Source organism: Aquila chrysaetos, chromosome 3 (assembly GCF_900496995.4).
Source record: "Aquila chrysaetos chrysaetos chromosome 3, bAquChr1.4, whole genome shotgun sequence".
Lineage (NCBI taxonomy): Eukaryota > Metazoa > Chordata > Aves > Accipitriformes > Accipitridae > Aquila > Aquila chrysaetos.
The window spans coordinates 48,581,348-48,603,121 of record NC_044006.1 but is presented as its reverse complement, the minus strand read 5'-3'; the positions used below and the strand labels follow the sequence as shown (position 1 = coordinate 48,603,121).

The following is a 21,774-nucleotide window of genomic DNA, read 5'->3' as shown; positions in this document are numbered from 1 at the left end:
TCTTTCGATGGAAAGAGCTCTCTGATGAAACATATTCTGAAATAAGTTCAGAATATGACAAAATCTTCTTCTGAAAGATGAGATCAATAACCACAGGTATAGTGTTAAACAACAAGTTGTTAATGTATGGTCTCATTTGTAGATATGTGTGTGTCTTTCCATTCAGACTTTCTAAGTAGATGATCTTTCCAGTTACAGAAAAAGCATTCAATTCCCACTTTTTAAGGAGAAAAGGGAATGAAAAAACATCACCCTGTTCTGGTTTCCCATGTTGCCTCCTTTGGCACAGTTTTACACCATGTTGCTCCACATAATGAAGGCATGAAGATGGCAGATAGTCATTCAACATTACTGTCTCCGGCTCACCAATCTCTTAACAAAAAATAATACATGAACAAATATTCCAACATTTGCATAATGCTATGTTGGAATTAAATTTTTTGGCAGAACATTGAATTTTACAATAAGTTTGACATGCGCACCTAACGTGCATGATAATCAACATAATATGCATATCGTGTGTAGAACATGGATATAAATAAACGTAATTTGCTCGTAATTGAATTTGTATTGAATAGTTTCTAATAAAAAAAGAAAAACAGTAAGTAACTGTTAACTGTATTTTTTTAACCTCTATTTAATCGGGGAATTGCCCAAGTGAAACAGTTGAAATTAAGGGTCAATTACACCCCTGAGATGCAGCCTTGCTTCAGGGAACAGAGAAAGTGTTCTGAGGAATGCCATGCTTCATCTCCAGCCTGCATCAGGATAAAGCACTTACCATCACACTAGTTTGCAGGATGTTACCCAGAAAAATAACAAAGACCTTTCATCAGGAAGCTTTAAATAGATTTTCATACCACAGATGTTCCGTATCTCAACCAGATTTTTTTAAGACTCTGCCAATGGAAGGTACTACTCTGCTACTGTCACAATCCGTTTGGCTTCAAGCTAAATTTGTGATGGTCCTGAAAGTCTAAAATATGAGGAATTGTGACCGTGTTTGGATTTAAAGAGGGTGACTTAAGTAATAGGAACATTATTACACTTTTTTTGGAGGTATCTGTGCAGTAAGTATTCTAGGTCTAGCAAACATTGTTAAATAAACTTACCATGAAAACACCTACTGAAAATATCTGTAGTTTCCATCACTCATTGGAGTGTAGGGGAAGAAAGAAGTGCTTTGGGGACAGGTAAGTGGTATCAATAAATCTCTCAATATGCCCAAATGTTTTTGAAATGCTGTTCTCAGAACATAAGTGATGTACAGATCTCTGCTACCAGATCTGTTGTATATTGCTTTTAAAACAAAAGAATTCAACAGTAGGACAGACAATTTATATTCCAGATTATTAAAAAATGTTTTCATCATTGAACACTCAGGTTGTATTTCACCCACGATTACTCAGAATTCTTTCTTTGAGATGACAGTAAAATAAGAAAACTGAGCCTTGCCTGGGTATCTTATGAACATCTTGCTCCCATTAATTTAAATGGATTTCTTTCAGCATCAAAAAAAGTATAAATGAGCTCAGCTTTTGCTGCTTATTGTTTAGCAAAGGTGCTGTGAGAGATGATGCTGGATGCAGAAATTTGCAGTTTAAAACCTTGTCTTATCTCTATCCTTTCATACTCTCTTGTGACAGCAATAAAGATTGTTCTTTATTCCTTGGCAGTGGTGCTGAATGCTGATTATACTGTGTGTAATACTAGAAGCTCTGTGTGGAATTTGACCAAATTTGGGGCCAAAAATGGAAAGAAAATTGAATGCATTTTGATCTCTTTTTCTTCTTCAGTCTAACTGAAAAATTAGACTCAGTTTTGAATGAATTTCAGGTTTGAGGTAGTGACCTAAAAACTAAAATGAGATTCAATTACCCTGTCCTCAAACCATCTACTTTATTAGGAAATTTTAGCTGAATATATTTTATACCTTTGTAAAACACCTCCCTGAATGACTGCATTTTAAAAAGAGCTGAAAAGAAAAAACACAGTTCTGTTCTTAAGCATTTGCTATATTTATTGAGGTCTCAACCTCCCCATTCTTCTCCAGAAACCCGCAACAGACCAGTGCCCAGTAACGACCAGGCTGGCAAAGAGAGTGAATTTGTATGTGGCTGTATCAGCATAAGCAGACATAACTTCATATTCCTCCTTCTGGTCATTTGTCTCACTGGTTTTACAGCAAACAGAAGGAAATTTCTCCAATTAAAGTGCTCTCACTCAAAAAGAAAGAGAAAAACCCAATCCCAAAACACATTATGACCAACAATGAAAGAATACATATTCTTCGCCCATATTCTACAATGCTGAATGCTGTCATCACAAGACAGCAGGTAATTCAGGGCCTGATTCTCTGAGTAACTGCACAACCCCATGCATGTAAGTAGTTCCTCTGTGTTTAACAGGCAATGAGCATGTGTTTGCAGATGTAGAATAAATTTATGCCCATAAAGGAACTTTCCTCCCATCCTCATTCTACATCGAGGATTTTAAAGGTACTTGGAAAAAGATGACACAATCTATCTCATAGGCTTACCATGGGAGAAACTTCATGGCTAAACCAGTTAAATAGGTGAACAGAGATGAAACGATTTAAGTCAGTGGCAAGTAAATGGCAGAATGACAGTGGCCTCCAGGAATCTTGATTGTCAACTGCCTAATTACTACACCCAATACTCCCTCTTCTTCCTCAAGTCTAAATTTATGAATTCTGATAGGAGATAATACAGACCTGAATGTCGTGAGGGATTCTGGTTCAGCTAAGTATTAAAAGTTCAAATTCTTACTGGAGCCCTACCTCGGTGTTTTAAATCTAAAAAAGGGACTAGAAATACCAGCTGTGATGAACACAACAAAGCAATTCCCAGAGCTCAGAATCAAGACAAAAATCAGTCACTTGCTAAAACAGTTCAGGAGTAGAGCAGGGAACTGCCCTAGCATCCTAGCTGGTTCATGAACTTCATTAGTTTGAGTTTAGGCCTGTCACTTTAAAACTGATCTGAAATTTCCTGAGAATGCACAAATTTGTTAAACTATTTCAGAGCTATATAAACATATTAATTATAGACATACAGCCAACGTAGTTCCCCTGAAAGGGACATTGCCTCCTTTGCACACTTTGGAGTGAAAGGCCAGGTCGGAGGCCTTAATTTACCTACCTGTTATTTCAAAAGTGATCGATAGCAGAGGTGCAGCACTAGCCTTCGACTTGCTCTGTGACTGACTTTCTGAAATAACAGGGAAACGCCACCATGAGTATATGAGAACGGAGGTCTTCAAAGCAGCCTTACCGAGACAGCATTCACTACAACCAACAGCAAACTACACTGAAATGAAGGCGTTTCCCCACAGCTAAAACTGGAAGGTGTCTCCCCAGCTTTCTCCCATCCTCAAATTACTCATAGTTTTCAAATGGTATTGTTTTTAGAGGCCCTGATTTGCTTTTTCCTAGGAGGGCCCGGGGAGTAGCTCTGGCCCACATCAAATCCAAGATGGGAGTGGAGAGAGAGGGAGGATGAGTGGAGAAGCAGCTCTGCTGAAAATCTGTCCCCTAATACGGAAACACCCCAGAGCTCCTTTTTAAACTAAGACCCACTTCACCCCTAGTTTGAGCTCTTGAAAAATTGTTCTCATGTTTATGCATCCAAAGACTAGTTACATTTTAATCAGCTTTCTGGGGCCTGCAGAGATTACCTCCTGATGGGCTCCGCATATTCCTGTCACAGTCTGATAAGGGCAGATTTCACACCCGCCTAAGCCGGCGAGACTTCACAGCCTACCAAAATCCTAATCATCATTCTGAACAGTAAGCTGCCACTGATTTTATTGTTACCTCTCCTTAGCTGGGAGGTTTTACTCCTTTACTCTAAGGCAGGGGCATCTAAACTTTGTTCAGCAGAGGCGATTTACTAAAAGCCCTTGGGCAGAAGCTGATTTGCATTAAATGAAGAGGCTTGAAAGCTTCTTCTTTAATAAATACAGATGTGGGGCCCATGGAGCACACAAGTCACACCCCACTGATCTGAGCAGTCATGCTGAAATGGATGTCAGCATTAATATTCCCCACAAACTCTGCCTCTATGGCAAGTTTGAGAGTACCTTTAACCCACAGCAGAAACCTCAGTAGCCTGCAGTTTGGTCCACACCGGTCTAAATGTTGTATTGCACATGGCTTGTATAATGATGTCACTTTTCCTGAATTATGTGGCTGTATTTATTTATTTATTTTTAATAATAATATGTGTTTGTATGAAACAGCTACAGAAGGGGATAAAATTTAATTAACAAGCTAAATGCATTTAGCTTAATTCACTAATTTCTAAATCTATAGTGCTGCATTAGTATGTAGAAGTAGACATAACACAAAATACTCAAGTGTTGTTCTTAAGTATGCATATTACCAAATGAATTAAAGATTTTGTCTCCTAAGCTTTTCTCTCTTTTCTTATGAAGCTGTACAAGCTGTAACAGTGACAAGGAATAATCTCTTCTCTCTTTCAGTTAGGGAAACAAACCCATGAAATTATATTGCCTTGAAGTCCTGAAAGTGACTTAAGAACTTGACCAAATCAAGAAAAGAAGAAAAAAAGAAGAAGAAGAAAAAAAAATCAATTCCCTGAAAATGAAATCTAGTAATATATTAACATGTTTCTATATTGAGCTTACATGCCAGAATTGACATATACCATCTGCACATCAAACTGCACAGGTTCATCACCCAGCTGAAGGACACACAGGAAATTGGTAGTACAGAACGGAACTGAATCTAGGATTTCTGAACCACCTTCTCATGCTCTTTCTTATTGAAAGACATCCTTCACATAAGACAATATTTTTCAGTAGATATTAAGAAATAGTAATTTGTAGCTAGGAACCAATATTTGCAGCACAGAGAATGAAATCTCTGCTACTGCAATTAAGTAGTTTCACCTGAACAAGAAAATAACTAACCTGCAAGGTAAGAAGGCACACACGACAGAAGACAATGGCTGTCAAGGAGCTCTGGAATGCTGAAGTGCTCTGATTTCACACTTATTCAATTGCAAGTGAATCAAATTTACCTTCTTTTTCCTTGAGGGTATTTAAATAGGAGAGGAGATTTTCATTAGCTTGCACGCAGTACATTTCCCGGGTTTGAACACCACCTCCACACAACGCCGTCTGATTTCCTCGCCTCTTGTCTTGTTGGCTAAGGAGAGGATCAACACGGCATTCTGTCCACTCTGTGGTCCGCCAACCATACCTGGATCAGATTTTGTTAATTGGGTCTTTAGAAATCATGAAGCCATTTTACTCAGCATTAAGTTACACAAGCTGAAACAGCTTAATAGCTTTATTCGTTTTCTAAAAGACCTGAGCCCCACAATTTCTTGTACACAGAGATGCATTACATCTAATATTTTATGTGAGTGGACACTTTTCCTCTATTATTTCACTTTTGAAATCTTTACTTTTTAGGAATATCTTTTCTGTTCAATTCCTGAAACATACTGCACATATAAATAGTTTATTGGAGGGAAGAAAAATTTGATATACAGAGACATAGTCTATGTTCAGATAAGCTAACTTTCAAGATTGTGACTATTGGCATTTGTTTAGAGCTAGACAATTTATATGAACCAAAGCCAAAATATCAAAGAAACGTGCACACTGAGAAACACGAGAGCCAGAAAAAGAGAGGGGAAAAAAACCACAACAACCCAACCCCCCCAAAACAACCCCAAAGCCTCTTGTTCATCTTTGATAAGAGACAGAAGTTTCTCCTGAATATCAGGGTAAAACTATAATTGTATTTTTTAATTATTACTTCAGAAAAAACCTTTCAGTAAGTTCCTTTTTCACTGTCAAGAGGAAGAAGACTCTGCAATACTGAAGCATCCCTGCAGGGTACTGATGAATGATGAGAAGCTGTGAGCCTTCCAATCAGTGAAAGCACAGGAAAGATCTGTGACTCCCAGTTAAAACCCCAATCAGGATTATGAACCACAAGAAATGCCACAGAATTTTCTACCCAACAAATACTTTAAGGCTAAATCAAGCCAACTGCCTCCTAATGTGGCTGGAGATGGGGAAAGATGACATTTCAACTCTTAAATGAAAAATATGTACCACAGTCAAAGATGCTTAACATCAAATGACATTTCCCCAGACTCTCTTCTCAGTCTGATAAAGAAAAAGCACAGTTTGGACTTTAATATTAATCTCGATTAGTTGATAAAGATTACAGCAATCTCTTGAATAGTAAAGTGCTTGCTGTCATTTCTCCTAAACAGGGTTAATTTATTTACTGTCACTGTTAGCCTCTCCCACTTTCCACTGGGGCCCAGTCCTGCTTTAGTTGTGCTGAATACGAGTCTCACTAAAAAAGCCTGGTTGCTAAATAGATGTTTATCGCCTCTTTCCTATGTTCAGCATTTCATCTGCAAACAGACAAGTACTTCAGAAAACAATGATTCTGGCAGAAATGTTATGTAGGGAAAAGATCACTGGCAAATTAATACAATTAATTTATTATAGTCTTGACTGAGCCTGCATACACACAAACGTTTTATTTTAAAAGTTAACACTAATGAAAAAATATGTATTTGTTATTTGTCCTGTATTTAGAGGAGGAAGTGATTTCACTATAATAGCAGATATTTGCAGACTTCAGGCTTTTAAGAAGAGCACTGAATAAGCAAAGGATAAAAAATTAAACCTATTATTTCTTTAATAATGATTTGGTTGATATTCTACCACCAGCCCTGTATGCTTAACTGAAATTCTTCATTTTAGTATATGGAGAACTGAAATGAACCAACTTACGTGATGCACGGTGCCACACCATCTCCTTGAGAAACACACTGCTCTGTTTCTTCTAATTGTGGGCATTCACTTTCACTGCCGATGGGGAGCTGTTTAATGGTCCGTGATCTTGTACGATTCCCTTTCGGGGTTGTCATGTCAAAGCAGGTCTTGGAGCAGGGGGTCCATTCTGACCACTCTGACACCTGGCACTCCTTCGTGATCACACAGGACTGGAATGTAATGGGCAACTTGTCTTGTTTGCAGAAGCTGTAATAAGAGACCATTACAATTTTCAGCACCCATATACACAGACAGCCATGAACTTCTACAGAAAAGTGATGTCTGTTGCAACATGCAAAGTCAGTAAATATTTGTAAAGCTGTTAAGTTCCATTCCACGTGTATGTGATCCCAAAAGCTCAGGCAAGAGGGCTTTTGGTTAAAGTGACTCAAACCAGATATGTAAGATTTGCTATAGTTAGAAATGACCAGTAGTGCCATATCTGTGATCAAAATTAAAATATAAATCTTCATACATGTATAGAAGTACAAAAGAGGAAATACATCAATATTTCACCACTTATCTTTTATTTTTATGTATACTCAATTATTTTTCTTGGAACAAAAAGGAAGTGAAGGATCAATAACAGAGATAGCTATACAATGTTTTTGAAGAGAACCAAGTGCTCAATGTCATCTTCTCCTCATTTCCAGACTACAAATTGCTTAAAAATGCAATGTCAGATATATTGACTACTTGGTCACTAATAATTTGCTTTTTTTAACAGCTGGTATATTGCCACAGTGATGCCTCATGGTCTAAAAGGGGAATGATCTCTCCCTTAAAATAGAGCCTTTCCTGCTACAGTGAATCCATAGCCTTAATTTCCTGTTCCTCGTGAAGGCCGTCATATAATTTCCATTCTCCATCTGATTGCTTCATTCACATATTACACAGGTTGTCAGCAAGATTTTCTCCTTTTAATGCCTCTGCATTTTTAAATGCTATATTCTAACGAAAACCCAACATTTCTACTTTAAAGCTTGATTTACAATAGGAAAATGAGCAATAGAGAAGCTAAACTACAATTAAAGTGATCATAACTTTAACTCCTTAATTATAATTACAATGCAAATATATTTATCATGTCTGTTTTGGAATAAAATTCTGGCTTCTGAAGTAGTTAAACAGGCAGGAAAAAGATTTATTGGCACTGCAGATAGCACAATGAAACGCTCTGTTTGGTACCAGTACTATAAACAACACAACAAAGGCTCATTTTTTTCCTTTTAATAGAATACAAAATAATGCAGAATAATGAATATTTACAACAACTTTGTTGTTGTACAAAATCGTGCCCTACCCATATATCCAACATCATGTTGAACTGCCATTAACAAAATTTTGTAATACTAGACCTAGGGATACTTGATGAGACTAATAGGAGATTTAAAAACACAATAAATGAAAGTACTTCTACACACAAGAGGCAGAGCAATTCTACATCTTGCTAACAGAAGATCCAGGTTGTGGAGACAGATGGTGTCAGCAGGTTCAGAAAGAGGTTGGACAAATTTGTGGGTGATAGGTCTATATATGGATACTAAAATGACTAGGCAGTGATATACTAGCCACCATCCCTAATACATTGACTTTGGATACTGGAGAAATACAAAGAGAATGGACTGCAAAAGGCAGCCAGGCCTCATGTGCTTGGTCTTTAAATAGCATCTCCCTTTACCACTGCTGGAGACAATAGGCTGGAGACACTGCTGGGCTTGACAGACCAAAGGGGATTACTCAGTAGGGGATTTCTTATGTTCTTATTATGTGAAAGGCAGGGGGGACAAAACCTAACACATGATAGACAACATTTATTCTGCTTAAGGATGGAAACTACACCCTGTTTGGGATGAAAGACACTCAAAGCTTTTGAGAAAATTATTCTTCAATAATGGACTTTTTTCACCTTCATGTAGTCCCATCTGGCATAGGACTACAGTACTGTAAAATTCAATATAGCAGTTTCTGTACCTTTAACAAAACATATAGACTCATTTATCCCACAAAGACACATCTTAATGACTGGAGAAAAGATCTATCCCTTTTAGATTCTGACATGGGCAGTATTTGCAAATCCATCTGGAGAACAGATGATGTATCATCATATCCCAAGTTCCTTTCCAACGTGACTCCTTTGAGAGCAAACCCACCCTCTTCACTCGTATTGTGACTGGGGCTGAGTGTAATTATAGACACATATTGCCAGGGAACATGCACAAAATTGCCACCACAAAGTAGCTTTGGTGCGGAGTGAAGAGATCAGTGATGTTTAATACCGCATGGGCTTTGCATCTGCTTCGAAACTTATTTGGGAGAGGTGTTATATGAGAAAGACTAATATTCATTCTCAGAAGTTGTTTTACTAAATAAATAAATAAATAATCTTTCTTCACTGAAGCTACCTTCAACCCGCCTGTATCCCCTAACTGTCACAAACCCTAAAGGTGTCCCTGGCTGTGATTCCTACACAGCTTCATGCAGAGATTGTTTGCTTCCCTGATAAGGGAAACCTCCACCACAACACAAAGGGTTCAAGTTCTTTAGGATGATTGATGCGTAGGAGAAATGAGACCTTGAGCTGCAATCGAGCTAAAAAACTAATGCACTTACCAGTTTTTAAAAAATAATATTCTGAGCTAGTTAAATTCAAAAGGAATTTTTAATCACAGATTTTCTGAACAAAGTGAAAAAAATTGACAAAACTGAGCCAGTGTACTGAGGAAAAAAAGTTTTCCCATAACCATAATTGAAAAAAACACTTTAACAGAAAGTTGTCAATCAGTTCCACTTAAACATTAAGGCCAGACCTGCTAACTAGTGATATTTATTAATTTTTAATGGATATAGTCACTTCCTGAAAGATTACTATAGGTCCCAGGCACTTTTCAGATTCCAAGTGCGACTAGATCACTCACAAAGAATTCAACATAGGCACTACTGCAACTTTAGATAACAAATATTGATTTCACAGATCCTTAAACTGTAATTGCTATATATGCAAAAAGACCTCCTGAAGCTTCTTGCCTTTCAGTACCCCTGTAATGTTGAATACCATGATGATGAAGTCCCTCTGTGGATCATGATGCAAAATGTTTTTGAAGTTTTAGACCTAGATTTGTTCACAGGATTCAGCTGAAGAGTTATTTGGTCAGTGGTATAGATTCAGCAGGCTGGTACCTTCCACTTCAAGCTCATTTTATTTTCTATAAAAAGCTGTTGTTGGTATAGCTTATATAATTAAAATGGTCATTTAATCTTGTTTGTTATTAATTATTTCCATATGTGGGTATGAAGAGGACCCAAACAGAATTGTACCATGCTACTAATCCCAGTGTTTATTTATGATCCTTGATAGAAGTAAAGCAATAAGAATTAAAGCATGCCTTACTTCAAATATTTACTTATATAATTAATCAATTTTAAATTAAATATAAAACAATTAAGTTCTTAAGTTCTTGTAACCAGAACATAAATATTACTAGGGAGACAAACAAGAGGCAAAGCGAGTTATCCATTTATTTTCTTTCTTTCTTATTAAAACCATGCACCACTTGCAGTATTACGTAAATACTGACAAGTAACTGATTTTGTTGTAAGTCACCAGCAAACAATCTCTTTACTGTTATACATACTGTCATAGTATTTTTGTGAGGGGGCAGAGACAGTTACAGTTAGCAAAAGAAGTGTCACACAAGCAAATTAGCTGCTGTTTCTTCTTTTAACACTTGGTTTTCTTTGAACATGTTCAAGAAACTGAGAGCTAATTGCAAATGGCCAATATCAAGAGTTTTCCTTCATGTTGCAGACAGCAGAAGATGATGTGTTGCATTCTAGATCAAGCAGGGAGGGACTAGGGAAGCATCGCATTTAAACTCTCAGTATCACAAATCTCTCTAAAGAAGACCCAGTTAAAACTCTTTAGTTAAGTAAATTATTATGGAAGTGCTTCAATCTCTTTGAAGATAATAGAGTCATCTGCTTCCAGAGCAGATGACAAAGCCTTTCCCTCACTACCACCTTTCCCTGACCCAAGTGCCTGTATACCTATTACCTGCAACTAAACTAATCTGCATTTAATTTCATGTTGCATCTCTGCATATCCCCCTTTCCCAGGAAATTTGGGAACAATTAATTTGATCTTCATAAGTCCCCTTTCATTTTTCAGAGATCTTTTTCCTTCTCTTTTTACTGTTGACACCTTTAAAATATTTGCAGAACATTTTCAAACTTTATCTTACCAAGAGAAACAGATGTTTCTCGTAGCTTTCAGTGCAGATGACTATATATAGACTGGTATTAATTATTAAACTTACTAATACCATACTGTATAAAAATATTAACTCTCAAAAATACATGTGCCATTTAAAAAGTTCAGTATATGTAATACATTAGCTAAGAAGGTTGGTCACATTTCCTTTAAATGTCTGATCCAAGAAACTGCACAGATTGATTCTTAATCAAAACCTGGGAATGTCTCTGTAGACACACACATATCTACAAACAAGACACACAAAATAGTGTCTTCCGGGTTTGGTACCTAATGTTACAGATTTATCTCCACAAAAAAATTAAAGCAAAGCTTAATTTCATGTAAATCACTCTGCACTTTCTGATGGATTTGTGCATCTGATTTAGTTACCCAAAGTTGGATGAATCTTCTCACAGGAAAAAAAGCAAATGGGCAGGTAATAAGTCAGAAGATGAAATAGACAGTTAACATTCATTTCATGATACCACCCAAACCACTAGAAGTTCTGCATCAAACATCTCCATGCTCTGTGTACTTTCAGTAACACCCAAGCATACGCTATATGCAAATTCAGCCATTCAAAAAATGCAAGGAGTGCACAAATAAGTCCTCACTATCAACCCATATAGCCCATATACTTCCGTCCAGATAATTGCTTGGGAAGCTCAAAGCACATAAGTTGCATTAAAATGTTGTTATAGGTCAACAGAGCAGACTGGATACAAGAAGCGGTAGCATAGGAGTAACGTAAAGTCTGCAGGAACTTGCTCCCAGTTCAGTGAATACATTCAAAGGACAGTGTCCTAAGTGTCTTTCTTTTGGCAGGGAAGAGGGGCATTATACAATTTGAAGTAAGGCTGTCATTTGAGAAAGTACCATTTCAGACAATAGATAGATACACTGGGGAACTGAAGCTTAAGGTATATAAGCACGTAGGTGACATAGTGGAAAGAGAAGGCAATCCCAAGCAAAACAAAACATCACAGGGGCTGAATGAGCCCTATTGCTATTAAGCCAACATCACACCTATTCCTGACCTCAAAGACTTGGATTAGATAAATGAACTAAAGAAAAAGGCAGTGTTGGTTCAAAGGGCAAAATAGAGAACATAATTGCTGCTCAACCTCTTTTGGGGATGTGTGGTCAGGAATTTGTGTCTACTCACGTTCTGTAGCCTTGTTTTTGCTCTTACAGCAATAAATAAAAACTAAACATCACTTTGGATTGGAAGGTTCCCCCTGGGGATTTCAAAGTAATTTATGGGATAATTAAGGCTACAGAAACATAGAGGATGAAGCTTGAGGCATAAGCCTGAAGCGAATTGCACTATAGTACCTGTGTACAAATGAGCAAGCTGTGCAGTTGAAAGCAGACTCTTCATTGGAAGATAAGCTTTTAAATGTGTGATAAAATTAGATTAGTCAAGAGATAAAACAATTCTTTCTAAGGTATCCTAAATTTCTATTAGAGAGTGAATCATGCTTTTATAATTTTTTTAATTATAAATGACAACTTCATTTTATATGCCAATGACCTGTTTGAGTGTCTGTAATCTCAGTCTCAAATTTATCTTTGAAGTTGCGTAGAAAAGTCATGGAAAAGACCATTGGAATTTCCTCCTCTAACAGCTCAGCTAGGAAATTTTTTTTTTTTTAATTATTTTTATTTTTTCCAACAGTTAAAGCCATGCATACTGCAGGCATAAAGCCAAATGCATGGTAATGCATGACCATAGGACTGATCTCTAAATTTATGCAGAATGAATAGGAAAAATAAATAGGTTTTAAGGAAGGCAGTAGGACTCATTTTACTCCATGAGCTATACATAACTTACTTGTACAACTAAGAGATTTTCTACTTTTGCTGGTGTTTCCTCCATACCTTATTGGACTGATAACTAGAAAGAAGAGTTAATGAGAAAAGATGAACAGCAGCATGAAAATGGCTGAGTGATTCTAACTAATAATCCATGCAGTCTGATACCTGCCTTGGCAGTAGCAAATGGAGGACAACAATGGAAAGACAGCAAGTATTTTGTCACACTTTCCCAACGTACCCTCTGGTTTTCCAGCAAACTGTGGCTTAAAGGCTTCCTGAACACAAGTTGTATCTTTGCACTGAAGAGCCCTTTATAGAGTTTTCCTCCATGAATTATTGTAAATGCTTTCTGAACCCAGATAAGATTTTGGCATCTATATCATCTTGGAAACAATGAGTTACCTTTTTTACTCACCAATAACTCTGGATTTTTGCTTCAAAATTGCTCTGTTAATTTCATTTTCTGGCTTCAGGCCTTGCATAACCATACTCTATTCACTTTCTCTGTAGCATTCGTGAGCTTAGAGACCCTATAAGCTCTTTCCTCGACTGTCTCTTTATATGTTATATGGTTATTTGTTTACATTGTTATATGGTCCAAGGGCTCTCTTTCACTTAGTCTCATTTTATTTGAACAGAGTTATATCCTGCAATTACAGATCCCTTCTACTGCATGTGCAACTTTGAGATGTAAAACCAGCCTGGATTTGAGGGCTGTTCAAGATTCGTTCTGAGGATGCTCCCAAAATATCTGCACATTACTATATCTGGACAATCTATAAGTTAATGGAAATATGAGTCCACATATCCAACGTATTAAAGAGACATCATTCTGAAGATCAGTTCGGTGCTTTTCTCAATACAGCTGCTCTTCATGTTCAAATGTAATAGAGCTCCAATGTGAGATCTGCAATTTAAATCTAAAAATGTACAGTGGAGAACATGTCCTTTACAACAAATTCAATTCATTTACCCAGTGCTGATATTTAACAAGAACTATTATTTACTGGTTTTACCTATAATGCAAAGTAATAGAGCCCAACTGACAATGTTAATGCAAGCCAAATAGTCTTTTCAATAATTTTTGTCTGCGCTATTTTGCCATATTTTCCTCTATTCCTTCACAATTATCAACATTCAGCTTTGGTTTTCTGTAATGAATTTTTCACAGCTATTATTCCTTATTTTCATTCACTGTATACATTCTCCTGGAATTGTGGTATATTTATTTTTTCGCTAGCTGATTTCCCATTTGATTACATACCGAGATTTCCATTGTTCTGAAATGAATAACATGGCTATGGTTCAGGAGGGACACTGATACCAATATAAACTTTTGGCACTCACGGGAAACAAAAGCCATGGGTTAGAGCTGGACTGAAAAGGACTTAAATGGAATTTTACCTGTAAATTGAAAATTGTGATCTTTCAAGCCTGGATCAGTATTTGATGTGGTAGTGGATTATGTCCACAGGCTCTTTGCTGCTGTGGCTCTAAAGTTCCTTGTAAGTGCACCTACAGGTCTGCCTAGGCTGCTCCAGTCCTGGCATGGCTGACCTACCCTCAACCCTGGTGTAGAAAGCAGACACCCCTATATCTTACCACCCTCATGAGAGCTCAGCACAGCAGGCATTATTAAGAGACGTTCAACAGACATCTACATTGTCAGACACCACACAAAAAACCTAGGAAGAAATGGTGTTCTTCCTCCCCTTGTCTCTCTCATACTATATAGTATCACAGGGATTAGCTATCACATGCCCTTCGTGATCAGGAAGGGCTGTGGGTCAGAACCTGATCTGTCTGCTGAGGAGTTCAACCCCAGCACCTTTGGGGAAGGAACTATAATTCTTTTTGAAGAAGGCTACTCCATTTTCAGCAAAAAATACAAGCTCTGCTTGTATTCCAAAGCAAAACCCCAACAACATAATATAATTATGTTTTGAACACCCAGGATTGAATGAATGAATGAATTAAAAACTTGAGAGGAGTGAAGATGACATAACCAAAAGATAGGCTAACTGCCTGGAAGAAACCCATACTGAGTATGATATGAGGAAGTTCAGCAGAAAAAGGGAGCTGCTTCTGAAGGTTTCAGATCAAAGCATAATCAACAAGCTAAAGAAATCCAGAATCCTTTAACAGGTTTTTAAGTGGCTTCATGTAAATACTAAAGGAAGAAAAGCAAAGACTAACTGGCAGATAGAAGAAAACACAGAGGGCTCCCTCAGAGCAGAATAATTTAACCATTTCCTGGCCTTGAATGTCCTGCACACCATCAGGCATCTCCCAGAACCAGCTGTATCATCAGGAACCGTGAGAGTGTCTCTTGAACTCTTGCTCATCTCATGAGACATTACATCACTGAATACCATTAGCAAAATGGTTTTCAATCTTTCCCACCAAGTGACAAGATGAAAACTATTGACATACAAGCCCATTTGACCAAACAAACTTGTCTGCAGAAAGACTTGGAACAGTGACAAATTGCTTAGAGAACACCAAAACTAGATGTTAGTTTAGCACGTGAAAACAAAAATTACACACACAAATACACAGAAGCAGGCTCGTAGAGGCTGCAGTTTTGACTGAAGGGCAAGCTAAAGCTAGAGGAAGCTTTTGGAAAAGAATCAGAAAATAAATTTGTGATTCAAAAAAATAACAATTAAAAACCCCACCAAAACAAACCACTAAGCTGGACAAACAGTGTCCTTGCAAGACATCCTACAGCCATGAATGAACATTTGTCCAACTCCCAAAGAATCCTTAAAACCATAAAGAAATTAAAGCAGGATTTGAATACAAGCATATTTTACTTTTCTCAGTAGAGAGGATCTCAGTAGATTGCTTAAAGTTTGCTTAAATCCCAGTAGATTGCTAAAAGAAGTGTGAGACTGTACAGATCACTTTCCAAAGACCACATCTGCCTCTTGTAACTGCAACCTCACAGGGAAGGGGTAAAATGTACCACACCACTCATTAGCATTGCATCCTAGAAAAGCTCAGGCTTACACTGCTGGGAAATCTGACTACTGATGGGCAGTCCCACAGCCTAGATCCTCACACCCTCTAACAGGACTACCTCACAGAAATAATCTGATTGAGTCAGAAGGTCAAATCAAGCTTTGAAATATATGTACCCATGTGTGCAATTTTCTACGGCAACCTTGAATGAATCCAGATCTTAATATTGCATGTGTAGGGTCTCCTTCTTGCCCTTTATCTGACCACCATGGAACCTTAAAAGATGCTCTGTATGAGTAATAGGGATTTTTGAGTTAACATAAGGAGACAAGAATCAAGCACAATGTTGCAATGTGTTGCAACAAGCTATTTATCTTCTATGTAGTGCCCTCCTCAGAGTTCATACAGCTTTGTTGGATGCACTAATCTCTAAAGCAAAACAATCAAATGAACTCTATATACCATTCTTGGATCAAAGGTATAGCTGGATTTTGAAAGAGATTGTGATAAACTCTTCGGTATAAAGAAAAAATAGTTTATTTTCTCATAAATAAAATTAAATGAAAAAAATAATTCTATTTAATTAGCAGGTACTAGACAGCAGGAATAGTAGAAAGGTGATTTAAATCCAGAGTTTAGATAACCCCCATGAGTTACTCTGAAGATGTAAAATGTAACTTGTAAAGTCTAGTCATCCTTGAGAGTTTCAGTTTATGGTTGGTACACACTTATTTTTTTTAAAAAGTTAGTGAAAATACAGTGCCCGTATTTTTTCCTCGTGGCAAATGTAATGACTATCCCTCATGACATAGTCCTGATTCATTTTCCCTACAGCTGCACTGTTTAGTATTAGTCATATTGTACATTGTTCTGAGAAACTGTTAGTACCTTACAGTATAATGGGCTGTTATAATCACACAAACAATGATGCCACTTTTATTCATTTACAATTCAAGTACTGTCCACCTAAGTGCTTTTCACAAGACTACTTTCCCATGATCCTTTCACAACTTTAATTAATTCTGCCAACAAAGATGCACAGCCAAAACAGTTTTGAAAAAACCAAAACCACTCAGGCTTTCTACATTATGGCAGAAAAAACCCCCGAGATTACAACTGCTGTGTCAAGGAAAAATATATTGGCTAATACAGGCAAAGCAACAAGAAGTTCTACTACACCCAAACAAGTGGCAACAACAGCTGTTGTGGGGCTGTTGCAGATACCATAAGTGTCTAAGGAGACAAGAAAGCAGAAGTTTTTAGGGAGAGGTACTATCTTTCACAGTCCAATGATAGTGACATGTATGCACATCCCATGCTGTAGATAAATTTAAAATTGGTAGAGCAGGTTATTTGGCCATAATCTACACAGATTACTTACTAAAGCTTTTTCTTTTTTGCAGGGGGGTGTCCCTTTGTCAGTGGGAATTTTTGTTACATAGCATTAATCAGCATTTACTTTGACCCTAACTAACAGTTAGATTCATGGAGTTATCGGCAAAGAAAAATAAACACAATGCCAAACTTTGTGAATAAAAATATGCAATATTGAAGTTAAAGTTAAAATTTTTAAAAAAATTACATTACTAATATCATTTGTCTTTCAGGTATTATTTTTTATTTGTTCCCTGTATTGATATCTAGCTTTGACAATATCACTGGTTTCATTTCAGTCTCCAACATTTGGAAAAAAGGTGGTCAGTATTAGGAAGTAGGCTGGACATTTCATTTTCAGTGGGATCACTGAAAGTTAGGCATCCAACTCTGCCATTCTGGGGATCTGCAAGTGAAGCAGAACTCTGTGACTTCACATCCCATGCAGTCCTCCACTCCTTGGGGGACAGCATCTCCCAGGAAGATGCTCAGCTTACATGCTGTACCATGACTTTATAAAGCTCATTGAGAAAACAGGGGCATACTCTATGTCCCTGACTATGCTCAGCAGTCACATAACAGAAAGAACAAAATATCTCTAAACAAATAATACATTCTAGTTTGTTCCTTACGGGACTATTTACAGACTACGATATGATACCAATATAAAGATGTCCAAAATTTAGGAAAATATTGCTTGATACATATTCTGAGAGTTTTGTTTATTTCGGCATACTAAAGTCAATTAACATAAAAATTCTCTGGCAATGCGACAGAAAAGATGCATAAAAGTACAGTGTAGGAGAATCTTTGTTAAAGATCTCAGGGCCTAATTCCATTTACCACTGTGCATCTTAATGTCTTACTAAATTAAGGCTAGAAATTAAACATAGCATTCATTCATAGAATTCATTCATTCATGCACAGGATTTATGGCCACTAGAGATTATCGGAACATGTAGCTCGACCCTCATTTCATTACAAGCTATTATATTTTTGCTAAGTAAGACCAATTACATGTATTTGAATAAAAAATATATTCTAGAAAGGCATCCAATCTTGATGCTTTGCACAGAAATATATGAATGTCATATCTAAATGACAGAACAACTGTTCACTATATGAAAAGAGTTAAAATATGGTGTGGAGAAAGAAATGGTTCATTGCTATTGTTTCAATTATTCAGCACAGTGTGTACGTTTCCATCTTAACTCTAGATTTTGGCATGGTATGTCAAATGTATACTAATACTGACAAGCCACTGTCAAAACAGCAGCCTCAGTAAGATGATGGAGCAGGTACTTAGAATAGGAAGGAACACCCAGTGAATAATATTATGCATATCCACAGAAACTACTGTCTCCACCAAAATCACATTAAAAATCTACAGGATGCTTCTGACTTTCAAATTCATGGAAATTCTAAAAGCACAGTGGAAAATGGTAGGAAAGCAGTATGTTTGCATCCTGTTTCTCTAATAGCATTTCACATTTTTCTTATCCTGATGCATTTGACAATTACCCTGAAGTTTTTAGTTATCTGGAGGTTTTTCTTCCAAGATGACTTTCTTCTTCCCTGTTCCCATTTGTTAATAGCATGTGCTCTAAGTGATTCCAAGTTAATTTATCAAGATGTCTATAGCTCATTATCCAAATATGTGATATTTACAGATGTTCTGTTACTAAACCACTTATGGCTCCTAAACCCTTACAGTGTGGTGAGCTTGTAGGCTTCCTCTACAAAAACAGCTACAGAGCTGCCTTTCCAGTAACATAAAAAACACCTGTAGACGTGCATGCTTCCATCTGGTCCTCAATGAACAAGCTAAAAGTTGCTTATGCTCCTTCACCTCTACAAACTGTCCTCTCTGCATAGCTAGTCCCTCTCCTTCCCACACCTGTCTCCCTGAAGCTATTCCACCTTAGACACTGCAACCTTCACACCCATCACCCTTTCTGCCTGTCGCTTCAGGGAGCAGCTCAGAGAAGTACAGAGAATCTTCTAAGCAAGGAATGTATTACAGGGTCCAACAAACTGAGCTGCTATATTATGGGTCTGAATCTCTCTTCTGTTTGCTCTCTGACAGCATATACCTCAGCATGACTCACCTGCTTCTCCAAATCAATGGCATAAAGAAAGCAACAGGCTTATGATTTTTTTTTTTTTTTTTATCCTCCTCCACACAGTCTATAACTTAAAAGGAGAGTGAGTCCATAAAGTGGATAGAGGCATTTGTTGCATGATTTGGAAGGTGAGCACTTGGATTAGGAGGTTTCAGGACCTGGAAAGACGAACAAAGTTAAAATGCCGTCCTAGAGAAGCACATTCTCTCTCTTTTTCTGCCAATACATCCTGAGTATCACTTGCTCATCGGCCTAAACTCTCAGTTGGACATTCTCTAATTGCTCCATCCCTGGGTATCCAGCTTAAGACTTGTGGCCACTAGTGAATATAGTGGCTGTGATTTAAGCAGTTACAGGTCTATGAAGTAAGCTGAAAAATCAGGCATTATATACCTCAAAGTGGATGCTCAAAATTAGCAAGACATTTGAATAATTTTGGCCCTACTGTCATCTCTCATGTCTCAACTACAATATTGGAATAAATAAAAGCTCAAACTCTCCCAAACTTGAAAGTTAGTAAAGCGCTGCAATGAGACCATTATGGAAACTTCCAAGAGAGTTTAATTCATTACAAAGTGTGGATGTAGTTTGCTAGATATTTCGTGAATGCACAGAATCAGTGAGGAGGATGAAAAGAAATAACATCTTTTTGAGAAGGACAGAGATGAGACAAATGAAACACAACCATATGATCAAATGCGTAAAAGGGCTAAACCAATCTGCCCAGAAACTGGTCAGCATTTCTTAAGTTTTGGATGCTTTTCTTTCCCACCATTATGTTCCACTGCTGTTACTGCATAAGATTATTTCCCAACAAAGAATTAAAAGCTCTGAATAGATCTAAAAATTTACTGTTTCTTGAATTCTCACTTCAATTCATCAATAAAGTTCAGCTTCACAAACAGGTCTCTGCCACAAAGGTGCTGCCAAGGGAATATTAACCAGTTCTGGGGACTGCAGCCAAAGAGCTGATGTGGACAGTTTCGTACTTGGTCTCCTCCATTTCTCCCCCCATTCAGACAGGGGTGTTTTGGTCCCAGCTTAAGCAAGATAAACAAGCCATATCCGAATGATGGAGAAAGAGAAAGGAAATAGTGCAGAAATTCCCGGGGACTTTGTTTGGTTTGGGTTTGTTGGGGTTTTTTAAGTGGGCAGTTATATCCTTGCAGAACTGCTTTAATGACAGCCCCATTTGCAGCCATTTGAGCTCAATGATTCTTGGCAGTTGCAGGCTGTCCCCGCGCCTGTGGACCAAGGGCAATGGGGGAACTTGATGCGCTTTGTCAGTGAATTTCAAAATCTTTGCTAAAGTGCAGAAACATACAGGGCAAGAAGATACTCTCGTTCTGTTCCATGTTCTTACAGTTATAAATGTCTGTGCTTATAACCTGCTCCAGTCCTTCGAAATATCCAATTCTTTTCCCAATCCAGTGAGTTCTCAATAAAGCATCTTAGTAAAGTATGTATGAATTAAACACTGCTACAACAAAATATTTTTTCTTAAACTTGTACAAAAATGGCCTAAGCATTTTTTTGTAAACTTTCCCCCAAAAGCCTGCTCAGGAGGACAATTATGAGGAAATGTTTGAGACCCAATGGTAAAAATTTGGCAAAGCAGATGAAAGCAAAACCAGATTATATATCACAGTAGAAAATTATATGCTTAACATGAGGCACAATCATCACAATTTGTAATACTGCAAGCAGATTTGTAACTCAAAATTAAATTTTACACATTTTGTGTTTCTCTACATTGATAGTTTGTTGTCTAATGGCTCTCTGTGGGACCTCAGGCAAAGTCCACTTTCACCAAAAAAAAAAAAAGAGAAAACTCTTCAGAGGGTCAGTATTGTCCTTTACACTAACAGCAACACTGTCCAGGTTTTGTTAGCTATCCAAAGCAGTCATTTTGTAAGTCAGCTTTAATTATTGAATTCTTTCTTCTCCAACAATTCTATTTTTAAAATATTTTCAATGCTCCATAATTTCAGACTAAGGGAAACATAAAGCAAATATAGGCCATGTAACACATACATTATTGCAGAATGAGCAATACAAAATCCAATATTTCATTCTTCACGGGAGACTATGTATTGTTCACTCGGCAATAAAGTGTATAAATTACACTTTGATTTTCTTGTTTCATTTCTCTTTACCATGCCTGGTGTGCTGATGTGTCAAGAGAATTTGCCTTTTTGAAGTTTTGCTGACAGCATTACAGAACCATTTTCTCTGGAGCACCCTTCTGAAACTTGTTTTTCGAAACCCTTTTTATACTATACCAATTTTGCTACCTCTGCAAAAAATATTACTCGCCTGAGGGTTTTTCTCCTTCTTTCAGTCATGCTGCCAGGGGGCTGATTGTTTCTGATTGTTAAAGTCAAAACTCCCCGA

The 21,774-nt window shown here is 37.3% G+C and overlaps 1 protein-coding gene across 5 annotated transcripts in view; it reads right to left on the bottom strand.

Moving 5' to 3' along the window:
- THSD7A (thrombospondin type 1 domain containing 7A) overlaps positions 1–21,774 on the bottom strand; it is a 308,856-nt gene that overhangs the window by 112,847 nt on the left and 174,235 nt on the right. For 4 of the 5 annotated variants that reach the window (XM_030008044.1, XM_030008047.1, XM_030008048.1 and 1 more), the window contains 3 exons: positions 6,808–7,056; positions 5,064–5,245; positions 3,162–3,230 (listed from right to left, as the gene is read on the bottom strand). In XM_030008044.1, coding sequence (XP_029863904.1) covers positions 3,162–3,230; positions 5,064–5,245; positions 6,808–7,056 — 500 coding nt within the window. The remainder of the gene's footprint in view (positions 1–3,161; positions 3,231–5,063; positions 5,246–6,807; positions 7,057–21,774) is intronic. The other variant, XM_030008046.1, reaches the window with a different exon arrangement.